Here is a 13289-nt window from a genome sequence, read left to right on the forward strand (position 1 = left end):
TCAATATGGGTTACTGTTAAGATGTGTTATTTTACCTACCTCATGTTATTTTAGCACTGGTCCTATTTTATGCAATGAGACCTAGTTGCTAATAATAGAGGATAACAGCAAAACACAACACAACAAATCTTAATAGCCCATGTTAATGACTTCCCTTAACTTGCTATATACAATTGCTCTGTGTGGCTACGAGATCATGTGGTCTTCTAAAAAAAAAAAAAAAGTGTATGCTTTTACCTGCATCAAGAAGTGATGTTCTCAGGGGAGTGGACTGTATATTGTTATTGACAATGACTCACCTGTCCAAATACAAGCTCAAAACAAGTTGAATTTCAGGTATGGTAGGTATTTCCCTGCCCCAGGCGGCTTATAACCTAAGGACTAGAATTATTAAATGGCACATGTTATTGCTAATTAACACAGCCACATTATTGTCAAAAAGATGTCTTAAAGTGCAATAACTCATGTTAGTTAAACTAGCTCTTAGTTGGTATCTGATGCAATGGAAGGTGAAGTAACTTGCCCAAGGCCAAAAGATGCATCAGTTGGAGAAGCAGGATTTGAACCTTGACATCCATGGCTTTCAGCCCATTTCTCTAATTAGCAGGTTGTTATTCCACATTGAAAGAGGAAAGTATACACGTATACTGCAATTTTAAAATTCCAGTTGTATTTTTCCAAGCAAAAAATCTACCTGTAGAAAAAGGAGGTACAAACGACTACAGGCACTCTATATCTAAGGCACGTATCCAAGTGAAAATACAAATATGCTTTACTTTAAAAATTATGCAAAGCATATGGGTAAAAAAGTATACACAGTTTTTCTACCAAATGTGGACAGATTGAAAATTGTCCCTAGTTGAGAACAACAAAAGGAAAAGCCAATGAAGTGGAGGAACAAAAACCTTACGAAGTACACAAAGCAGTGGGCCAGTAAGGTTACAGGATAAATCTTCAAACATAAAACACTCTTGAAACTGATGAATTCTCAAGGATGTTTGTTGAAGAATGGCTAAGACCTTGAGAATTCATCAGTTTCAAGAGTGTTTTATGTTTGAAGATTCATCCTGTAACCTTACTGTCCCACTGCCCTAGTTGAGAACATTACCCTAGTTGAGAACAACATATACTCCGAGAAATTAAATAAGATCACATCCATTAGGAATCAGCTTATCTACAGCAAAAACTCCTTTCCCTCAAGGATCAGATTAAGGAATAGGCAAACTGTGTAGGTTACTAGGGCCCAAATGTTTAGAGGGTCCCTGTGAGATGTGCTTGGGACTCATTGCCAACTGTCTGGTTTTATTCAGGATTCTACAGATTTGTAAATCAACTGTCTTGAATAGCTAAATGGAGGAGTAGCCTAGTGGTTAGTGCAGCGGACTTTGATCCTGGGAAATTGGGTTTGATTCCCACTGAGGCTCCTTGTGACTCTGGGCAAGTCACTTAACCCTCCATTGCCCCAGGAACAAGTACCTGTATATACTATGTAAACCGATTTGAATGTAGTTGCAAAAAAAAAAAAACCACAGATAAGCAGTATATCAAGCCCCATTCCCTTTTCCTAAGGTGTCTGGATATTTATTCAGTTTTGCCCTTTAGAGATCTTCAATCTCTCCCCTGTGCAGAGACTGGAGGATCCTGCCAATGGGAAGGCTGCTCTAGTCACAGGAAAGAGGAGCTGTTGCATTGTTGGCAAAAATTCAGACAGGGGCCCCTGTCAGAAAGGGAGCAAAGTTGTGTAAGGCATTCTGCACTTCTCTGATCTCCAAGCGATTTATCGATCGCTCAGACTCCTGCTCCGTCCAGATGCCCTGTGCCAAAAGGAACTTGTAATGAGCTCTCCAACCCAACTTGCTGGAGTCTGTTGTCACCACCTCCCATTATGTTATCTGAAAGGGAGGTCTGCCGGTTAATTCCTGGGCGACAACCACCACAGTATACTCTGCCTGGCAACCAGCATCCAAGGAAGATGAAAGTCATAAGCCTATGAAAACACAGACCAGACGTTGAAAAAAAAAAAAAAAAAGATACCTATAATGGCCGCATATGAGCCCTTGCCCGTGACACAATTTCCATCGCTGCTGTCATTGACCACAGAACCTGGACATAGTCCCAGACCCTGGTTCAGCAGATTAGTCTTCTCAGTCAAAGCATTCCCATGCTTTGACTGAGAAGACTAATCTGCTGAACCAGCTCTGACCTCCTGCACTGTATGAGAAAGATCCTCTTGAGCTCTGTGTCAAATAGAATGTCAAGGTACATCAGAGTCTATGATGCAGTTAGTCTGCTCCTCTTGAAATTGATCACGAAACCCAAAGACTGTAGAAGATGGACAACTTTAATCATTACCGCCACACTGTCCAAATAGGATGACACAAGAATGAGCCAGTCGTTGACGTTATGGGTGAACTCTTGATTCCCTGGTGCTGAAGGAAAGATGCCACCAACATCATAACTTTGGTAAACGTTCTTGGAGCCATGGCGAGACTAAAGGTTAAACCCCTGAACTGGCAGCAACAACCCAGCATCACAAAACATAGAAACCTCTGATGCGGCAGCCATATGGGTATATTCAAGTACGCCTCCTTGTGATTGAGGGCTGTGAGAAATTCTATCGCTTGAACCAAGGCTGCGGCGGCCATATGGGTATATTCAAGTACGCCTCCTTGTGATTGAGGGCTGTGAGAAATTCTATCGCTTGAACCAAGGCTATAAGTGTTTTTTCCATGAGAAAGCAGACATTTAGACCTTTTGAGATCTAAACCCGGATGGAAGGTGCCTTCCCTCTTTGGGTCATTGAAGTAGATGGAGTATCTGCCTTGTCCCTGTTCAAAATGGGAAATGAAACAACGGCTCGGAGAGCCTGCAAGGAATCTACAGTGGCCGGAACCTTGACTGCCTTGGTTCCCTTTCGACAAGGAGTCTTCAAGGAGAGAGGATCAACCGGGAGGGAGAACACCAAACTTGTAACCTTCTATAATAATATCCAGAACCCACTGGTCTGACATGATTTTGCTCATCTCCTCCCGAAACTCCTGAAGACGTCTTCTCACTGGAAGATTGAGTGGGCCCGTCCCTCATGGTTCTCTCTCAATACCCGACCTACCCCATCCGCAGTTGGTCCGGCATCTCTTCCTCCTCTCCCAGACCACCAATGACTCTCTCTCCCCTTCCCAACCCAGTTTATCTTTGCCCTGCAGCGCCTGTGGCCTGCACCAGGCCTTTCCCTCTGATCCTTCCTGGTTTGTTTACAAGCTCATTGCTTACAATATTCACATAAGTTTGAGGAACTGAAATGCGTTATTTATCACGTTATGGAGAACATTAGGGTGGGGATGGGGCAAAAAATTACTTCAATTAGAGCAACGCTGGATTTACAGAATACAATCTTTAAAAACTAAGGGTTTAAATACCAGCGCAGAATGGAATGTGTTTTTATAGATAAGAGCTCAATGATTTTTAAGTCTTCCAACACGATGGAACAGTATCGTTTGGTTAAAGTCTACATGGTAATAACTGATGAACATTGGTTCTCAAGTATCACAACAACACAGTAAGCCTTAAAAAGTAATAAAAAGAAAGAGCAGCCAAATAGCTTTATCCTATCAGTAGTGTAGATTTATATAGTCAGTCTTGATTGGCTGTTGCATGATGGCATCTTTCTTAAAAAGCAGGTGCCATCTTGGAAACCGCAAAGCGGTGAACATACGCAGAGGTGGAAGGTTACTTCTTGTTATTTGGTAAAGGTTAGAAAACAAGTTTTATAACCTTATTAATATACTCTGGAAGAAAGGAGAAACAGGGGTGATATGATACAGACATTCAAATATTTGAAAAGTATTAATCCGCAAATTAACCTTTTCCGGAGGTGCGAAGGCGGTAGAACGAGAGGACATGAAATGAGATTGAAGGGGGGCAGACTCAAGAAAAATGTCAGAAAGTATTTTTTCACGGAGAGAGTAGTGGTTGCTTGGAATACCCTCCCGCGGGAGGTGGTGGAAATGAAAACGGTAACAGAATTCAAACACGCGTGGGATAAACATAAAGGAATCCTATTCAGAAGGAATGGATCCTAAGGAGCTTAGCCGAGATTGGGTGGCAGAGCCAGCCGGTGGTGGGAGGCGAGGATAGTGCTGGGCAGACTTATACGGTCTGTGCCAGAGCCAGTGGTGGGAGGAGGGGCTGGTGGTTGGGAGGCGGGGATAGTGCTGGGCAGACTTAGACGGTCTGTGCCCTGAAGAGGACAGGTACAAATCAAAGTAGGGTATACACAAAAAGTAGCACATATGAGTTTGTCTTGTTGGGCAGACTGGATGGACCATGCAGGTCTTTTTCTGCCGTCATTTACTATGTTACTATGTTATTAAGTTCATCGAGTCTATTGCATTGATTTACAGGGCATGATAAGATGGTGGAGTTGGAGTCGCTCCTGATGAAGCTATAGTGGGAGTTGGAGTCGCTCCTGATGAAGCCATAGTGGAACCATGCGCTTTGTTGAACACACCAAACACCAATTCAGATAAGTGGCCTTCACTTACAAATTGCTTACTGAAGATCCTTTTGAAAAAAGATGAATCAAAAACCGGAAAAACAAATCGGAAGAAATAGACAAATGTGATGGTAATATAAAGTTATAATTAAAATAAATGAGGTTTTTCTGGACTCATGAGAAAGCCACTCAGCTTTAGTCCTATATTGCAAGTGGGGACATACAGTCTGAGCTTAAGTCCTTTTCCTCTTTTTTGCGATGCAGTGACCAGAATTGAACACAATATGCGAGTGCAGTCGCACCATGGAGTGATACAAAGGCATTATAACATCCTCATTTTTATTTTCCATTCCTTTCCTAATAATACCTAACATTCTAATTGCTTTCTTAGCCGCCGCAGCACACTGAGCAGAGGATTTCCAACATATCGACGACACCTAGATCCCTTTCTTGGTCGGTGATTCCTAACGTGGAACCTTGCATTACATAGCTTTGGTGACACTTCCTGTGGCTTGATACCACTGAAAAACCAGGGTCCATTGGGTTGATCTCATGTGAAGAAGTGTCATGGATGTTATGTACACTGTGGACACTATATGTGGACCAACAACCTTAACATCTGAGAGGCTCGAACCTGGGACATCAGTGTGACTGGTTACTGCTCTCAGCCCCGGAAGGTAAACTCGAACCCTCTGTGTGTCGAGCAGGGTGAAAGTGGTACTTGGAGTAGTTTAAAATGAACCCTAGTAGCTCTAGCACCCAATTAGTCCTCCGCATGGACTCCTGAGCAATGTCTTCAGAGGTGCTCTTCACCAATCATCGAGATAAGGGAACACATGTACTCCCAATCTGCATAGCAACGCTGCAACTACCGTTTGTTGGTGAAAACCCTGGCAACTGATGCGCGGCCATAATGCAACACATTTTACTGGTATCGATGTGTTTCCAGCCAAAATTGTAAATATTTCCAGTGGGATGGAAGTATTGAGATGCGAGTATAAGCATCCTTCAAGTCCAGAGAGCATAACCAATAGTTTTCCTGAATTGTGGTGAGAAGGGTGATCAGTGAAAAGCATCCTGAATTTTCCTTTGACCAGGAATTTGTTCAAGGCCCTTAGGACTAAGATAGGATAAATCCCCATTTTCTTCTGCACAAGGAGGTAACTGGAAGAGAATCCCCACCTTTACTCCCCTGGTGGAACGGGCTCGACCACATGGGCCTTCAGAAGGGCTGAAGTTACTGTGCAAATACCTGCGTGCGCTGAGAGCTGAAGGAATGAGATCTCAGTGGGTAATTTGGAGTTTTCTGATACCAACTGAGGGCATAATTGAGACAGACTATTTGGAGAACCCACCGGTCAGAGGTTATAAGGGGCCACTTTTTGTGAAAAAACCTCAGCCTTCCCCCCGACCGGCAAGTCATCCAGGACAGACACTGGTACTGCAGCTATGCTCTGCTAAAGCCAGTTAAAAACCTGTCCCCTTTTTTGACTGGGGAGCAGCAGGGGCCTTGGGCGTACGCTGTTGACGAGAATGAGCATATTGAGGCTGAGCCTGCTTAGAAGAGGTGGCGTACCTATGCCTCAGAGTAATAGGGACCCCTCCTCGATTTGCCAAAAGACCTTCTAGATGTGGAGGCAGATGCAGAAGGCATCAGGCGGGAGAGAGAAGAGATGGTATGTTTCTTGATCTGGTCTGCGACCTTCTCAACCTTCTCTCCAAAAAGGTTATCCCCCCTGGCATGGGGCATCTGTCAACCTCTGCTGGACTGACTGTTCCAAGCCAGAAACATGCAGCCATGAGAGTCTGCACATTGCTATACTTTGGGCAGAGAACCTAGTTGCTACATCAAAAGTGTCATAAGCGCCTCTGGTCAAGAACCTTCAATAGGCCTTCTGTTGCCTGGCCAACTGACAAAGTGACTCAGCTTGCTCCACTGAGAACGTGTCAGCTAAGCCTAGCATCTTGCGCATCGAGTCTCGCAAGTAAATGCTCATGAAGAGCTGGGAAGACTGAATAAGTGACATGAGCATAGAGGCCTGGAACATCTCCCCCCCCCCCCCCCCCCCAAAAAAAAAGAATCCAAGGTTCTAGCTTCTCTACCTGGGTGCACAGAGGCACATCTTTTGAGAGTGGATTCCACCACCATGGAATTGAGAGGCAACTGAGGCTTATCAAATGAAGGTGTGCAGCATTGATCTTCTTGGGCAGTTCCAGAACCGACAGAGGGGACTCCCAATTCTGAACGAGGACTTCCTGGAGTACCTCTTGAAGAGGGACAGTCACAGCCTCTCTAGTAGTCCAGGACCTCGAGCATCTTAGCCCTGGTCTCGTCCTCCAGTTACAAAGAAAATGATATGGCATCAGCCATTTCCCTACAGAATGGGTGCACTTGACCTTTTTGATCAACATACAGTTAATCATGTGATTTCTCCTAAATAATTTACACAGACTATCACCGACTCATATTGCTAATTAGCACATACCTTCTAGGTCCGTCACCTCCAGCGAGACCAGACTAGGAGGATCTTTCGGCTCCGAGGATGACAGGGGTATGACATCACAATCAAATAGCAACTCACTGTAATAATCATTACAGTGCAAAGTGGAAAGGAACACCCCCACCGTGCTGGATTCGTCAAAAGCAGCAGCTGTCTTCTGAAACATGGGATCAATCTGCAGAGAGAAACAATGGCTCAAAAAGAATGTCAATCAGCACCAGCAGGCCCAATTCAGAGACAAGTAGCAGATGCTGGGCACTTACTTCTCAAGAGATCAAAATAATGGTTGTAAAGCACAAAGAGAGAGCACATTCAAATGGGAACCACTTTTTAGTTTTAAATATGTGCTTGAGGAAAGCTGCCACAAAACCTGCTCTCCTATCTAAATAGTAAAAAAAAGGATCCTCAGACAAGGAGCTTAGGCTACAATTCAGCTGATACCACCAATAAATTCTATGCTTGACAATCTGGAGTAAAGTGAAAAGTTTTAACTATTGCTCTTGTGACCAACATATACTTCGAAATCAAAATTCAAATTTAAAAAAAAAAGGTGGGGGGCACATAAAGGCAAGAAATTGTATTGTCCAGCCTATAATATTGTACTGCTATATAATTTGCTCTTCCTTAGAAGCTAGTGTCTAAATTGCAACTGCTTCAAAACATGGCTGCCAAGATGATTTATCATTGATCTAAGTATGATAGAGCAACTCTGCTGTCGCAGACTTTGCATTGGCTCCCTATATCAGCTAGAGTATGTTTTAAGATTTTTTTTTATTCATAAGGCAATTTATGGTTTTTACCTCTGTTTTCTTGCTTGACCAATTAAATTTTACTTCCTTTTCTAGGGTTAGTATATGCCGATTTAGGAATCATATATCATCTTCCCTGTTAGGTTTAAAATATAGCGTACATTGGAAAGCTTCTTTTTCTGTTTCTTCAGTTTTACTTTGGAATAATCTTCCTCCAACAATTAAGCTAGAGTCTTCATATCTCTGCTTTAGGAAAAGACTGAAGGCTTATTTTATTTAAAAAGTTCTCATAATGTAATTGCTATTAAATTTTATTATATTTTGTTATGAGAAATAGTTAAAACTTTTTACTATGTTTCTATGATTAACAATTTGGAGCATTGGTGATATTGGTTGAATTTTAGCCTAAGCTCCTTGTCTGAAGATCCCTACCTACTATTTAGACAGGAAAGTAGGTTTTGTGGTTTGATATCATCGTATCTAGGGTATAGGATATCTTGGAGTATTGATCAAAGAAGCCAGCATGCAAATTTATTTGAACATACTATTTTATCAGAATTTGATTCAAGTATTATGTATCATATCCTAATATATGGGGCTCCAACAAAGACATAAAAAGAGGAGGGATATGAGAAATCAGGTAAAGAAGCTAGAGCTCACTTTACAGCTCAGCTAGAAGTGCTTTAGTACAGAATTTTACCCTGGTCTGAAGTCAGAAGGCTTCAGTTTCAAATTACAAGATTCCCAATTGCAAAATTAGACTTTAGAAGCTGCAGTTGTCACTTCTAACAGAGGCTGTCTGTAAAAATGTATTTGAATTTGGTTGCTAATTTGTGATTAGAACTCAATCTACTCACCTCACTCTTGTGGTCATTCTCGGATCGGTTAATGTTGTTCAAGTTCTGCTCTATTGTTTTATATGAACGTTTCTGTTTTTTCTTAACTTTCTGGATATCCACAGAGCTATCTGAAAAGAGATTATTGAGCTAAAGGCACTGTGCAAGAACATTTTTTTTTAAATTTTTTAACCTTCTCTATTGCAGTGTTTCTTCAACTTCACGTACCCCCCGAGTGCCTCCTGTCACATAGGCATCCCCTTATCTCTCTCTCACTCTCTTCTTCCACCAATCCAGCATCCCCTTTTATTCTTTCCCCCTCCTGCTGCCATCCTGGGTCAGCAGCAGTTTAAAAACAAAAGAACTGAACTAGCAGGAATAGGTTCAGGACTGTTGGAACCAACAGAGCTAGCCCCAGTGCAGGCACAAAATGATCCCGCATATCATCCCCTTTGTTTTACTACTGTCGCTGCAGACTTTGAAAGGCTTAGCTTCCCCAAACCTCTTGTATAAGGCACCTATGATTGTACCCCCTTATTGATGAAAAGGGTACTCATATCATGTGATGAGAACCAATGATCTATTGCCAGTGCATATAGTAAAATTTATTCTTACTTGTTAATTTCCTTTCCATAAGTCCTGCCAGACTAGTCCAAAGCAATGATTTATATCCCCCCAAACCAACAAATGGAGGTAGAGAAACACAGATTCATACTGACTATCTCAGGTTGCAGTTGCTATTAGTTTCCAACAACATTACCAATATAACATAGCCTGTGAACACAGTGAAACCCCTTTGGGATCCTGCAAAACCTCTCCAAATAAAAATTACAAGTAAATCTCAGAAAAACAGAGCACTGAGGGGGGAAAAAGAAAGAAAAAAGGATGGAACTGTTGCAACGCAGGTCAGCGGATACGTCAACCCCTCGTCTTCTAGGATGGGATCCTGGACTGGTCTATCAGAATTCAAGGAAAGGAAATTAACATGTAAGAATAAATTTCACCTTCCTTATTGCCCAGCTAGACCAGTCCAAGCCAATGGGATGTATCAAAGCTTAAACATCTGGGCGGCGGAAGACAAGGCTCCCTGTGCAACCAACAAAGGTGCCATCGCCTGTGACCCACAGATCTAGCTTGTAATGTTTCACAAAGGAATGGAGAAGACCGAGCAGTTGCGCAACAAATGTTCCAAGGGGTAATAGTCCAAACCTCTGTCCAGGTGGTGGCCTGGGCCCTAACTGAATGAACCCACAACCCAGCTAGGACCATCTTGTTTAACAAAATACAGGCAGCCTCAATAGCTGCCTTGATTCAGCTGGCAACTGATGCCTCAGAAGCAGCTTCACCTTTACGAGGCCCCTGAAACAGGACAAGGCCAATTTGACTTCCTCAAATCATTAGTAACTGCCAGAAGCTTCAACACTCTCTAAAAATCTAATTTACACAGCATACAATCCATCCCCTTCTCCTTAAGGAAATGTAGGTGAGACTACCTGGTTCAGGTGAAAGAGGAACACTACACCTCTGGAAGAAAGGAGGGCACTGTATGCAAGGATACAGAATGCTCCAAGAACAATAATTAAGGGTCTTACATGAGAGCCTGCAACTCATCCAGTGGGCTGAGTAAACAGCAACTAAGAAGGCAGTCATCAAGGATAGATCTTTAAAACGACACTAACCTGAGAGGCTCTAAGGGGGGCCCCACCACTAGCAGAGGTCCCAGTGAGGCAAAACTGGACAAATGGGAGGTTGAAGCTATTTAACACCCTGCAAAAACCAAACTAGGTCCAGAAGGGCTGCCAAAGACTTATCTCCAAGAGAACTCCATAAACCAGCACCATCACCTAGATCTTGAGAGTTGAAGGCCAGATCCTGATCAAATCCATCATGGAGGAAGAATGTTTCTGTGGTTCTATCAGCTTCCAATGGGGAGAGAAATCTTTAACACCATCAATTCTCAAAGGCTCTCCAAACCCTCACCTAAGCCAAAGAGGTGGAGGCAAGCCTATAACAGAGCTTCAACCACAAGTGCCAGTTATACCTTTCACTTTAAGTGATGCCTCTCAAGGGCAAAGCCGTAACTCAGAAGGCATCTGGATTTTCTATGATGACAGACCTGACTGATTAGACCACAACCTCTCAGGAGTGGAAGAGGCTTCTCTACCAGCAACCAACCTGATTGGTATTCCTGTTTGAGCAATGTGTTCCCCCTCTCACAAAGCAAGGCTTGCATCAGTTGTAACAACCACCCCTTTCGGAACCACCAAGGGGAGAACCACCTTAAGGTAATAAGCCAAAATATTCCACCAGCTCAGCTCCTGCCTGAGGGACAGTGTAAGGCAGACCTTGAAGTCCTGTGACTTGAACTCCAATAGGACAACAGCACTCTGTATAGAAGATGCATATGAGCCCACATTCAAGGCGGCACCACCACCAGGTCGGCCACCATCAAGCCCAGAAGTTGAAGATAATCCCAAACTCTGGGAGCTGCCTTGACATAAAACTCTGCCTTCTGCGACTGGAACTTGGAGACCCTCTCCTGACAGTCAGAGACTCACCTTGTGTTGGTGAAGAAGCATTCACCCAGATAAACCAAATCTTGCGTTGGCTCATGATGACTATCTGCATAGTTGACCACTCAACCAAGACCCTCCAACAGCCGGACAACACAGGCTGTGAAGTACAGATTCCTCTGCTGAATTGGCCCAAATCAGCCAATCAACATAAAGCGAATGCTACATACCTGTAGAAGGTATTCTCCGAGGACAGCAGGCTGATTGTTCTCACTGATGGGTGACGTCCGCGGCACCCCCTCCAATCGGAATCTTCACTAGCAAAGACGTTTGCTAGCCCTCGCGCGCCCTTGCGCACCGCGCATGCGCGACCGTCGTCCCGCCCGAACCGGCTCGTGTTCGTCAGTCCCGTATGTAGCAAGACAAAGAGAAGGGAAGACACAACTCCAAAGGGGAGGCGGGCGGGTTTGTGAGAACAATCAGCCTGCTGTCCTCGGAGAATACCTTCTACAGGTATGTAGCATTCGCTTTCTCCGAGGACAAGCAGGCTGCTTGTTCTCACTGTTGGGGTATCCCTAGCCCCCAGGCTCACTCAAAACAACAAACATGGTCAATTGGGCCTCGCAACGGCGAGGACATAACTGAGATTCACCTAACAACTTATCCAACTAACTGAGAGTATAGCCTGGAACAAAACAAAAAATGAGCCTAGGGGGGTGGAGTTGGATTCTAAACCCCAAACAGATTCTGAAGCACCGACTGCCCGAACCGACTGTCCCGTCGGGTATCCTGCTGCAGGCAGTAATGAGATGTGAATGTGTGGACAGATGACCACGTCACAGCCTTGCAGATCTCTTCAATAGTGGCTGACTTCAAGTGGGCCACTGACACTGCCAGGGCTCTAACACTGTGAGCCGTGACATGACCCTCAAGAGCCAGCCCAGCATGGGCGTTAAGTGAAGGAAATGCAGTCTGCTAGCCAATTTGATAAGGTGCATTTCCCCACAGCCACTCCCCTCCTGTTGGGATCAAAAGAAACAAACATTTGGGCGGACTGTCTGTTGGGCTGTGTCCGCTCCAGATAGAAGGCCAATGCTCTTTTGCAGTCCAATGTGTGCAGCTGACGTTCAGCAGGGCAGGTATGCGGACGGGAAAAGAATGTTGGCAAGACAATTGACTGGTTCAGATGGAACTCCTACACCACCTTCGGCAAGAACTTAGGGTGAGTGCGGAGGACTACTCTATTATGATGAAATTTGGTGTAGGGAGCATGGGCTACCAGGGCCTGAAGCTCACTGACTCTACGAGCTGAAGTTACTGCCACCAAGAAAATGACCTTCCAGGTCAAGTACTTCAGGTGGCAGGAATTCAGTGGCTCAAAAGGAGGTTTCATCAGCTGGGTGAGAACGACATTGAGATCCCATGACACTGTAGGAGGTTTGATGGGGGGCTTTGACAAAAGCAAACCTCTCATAAAGCGAACAACTAAAGGCTGTCCTGAGATCGGCTTACCTTCCACACGGTAATGGTATGCACTGATTGCGCTAAGGTGAACCCTTACAGAGTTGGTCTTGAGACCAGATTCAGACAAGTGCAGAAGATAGTCAAGCAGGGTCTAAGAGCGAGGATCTAAGGCCTTGCTGTCACACCAGACGGCAAACCTCCTCCATATAAAGAAGTAACTCCTCTTAGTGGAATCTTTTCTGGAAGCAAGCAAGACACGGGAGACACCCTCCGACAGACCCAAAGAGGCAAAGTCTACGCTCTCAACATCTAGGCCGTGAGAGCCAGACACCGGATGTTGGGATGCAGAAGCGCCCCTTCGTTCTGGGTGATGAGGGTTGGAAAACACTCCAATCCCCACAGTTCTTCGGAGGACAACTCCAGAAGGAGATGGAACCAGATCTGACGCGGCCAAAAAGGAGCAATCAGAATCATGGTGCCTCGGTCCTGCTTGAGTTTCAGCAAAGTCTTCCCCACAAGAGGTATGGGAGGATAAGCATACAGCAGGCCTTCCCCCCAATCCAGGAGGAAGGCATTCGATGCCAGTCGGCCATGGGCCTGAAGTCTGGAACAGAACTCATGGACCTTGTGGTTGGCTTGAGATGCAAAGAGATCTACCAAAGGGGGTGCCCCACACTTGGAAGATCCGGCGCACTACTCTGGAGTTGAGCGACCACTCGTGAGGTTGCATAATC

The 13289-nt window shown here is 44.5% G+C and overlaps 1 protein-coding gene across 1 annotated transcript in view; it reads right to left on the reverse strand.

Moving 5' to 3' along the window:
* The window catches only part of NCAPH (non-SMC condensin I complex subunit H), a gene marked incomplete in the record, with an annotated part of 295343 nt that overhangs the window by 201311 nt on the left and 80743 nt on the right, over positions 1–13289 (reverse strand). Inside the window, 2 exon segments of the mRNA XM_030202485.1 lie at positions 6979–7168; positions 8600–8709. Of these exon segments, the coding sequence (XP_030058345.1) occupies positions 6979–7168; positions 8600–8709 (300 nt within the window).

This window comes from Microcaecilia unicolor, chromosome 4, assembly GCF_901765095.1.
Source record: "Microcaecilia unicolor chromosome 4, aMicUni1.1, whole genome shotgun sequence".
Lineage (NCBI taxonomy): Eukaryota > Metazoa > Chordata > Amphibia > Gymnophiona > Siphonopidae > Microcaecilia > Microcaecilia unicolor.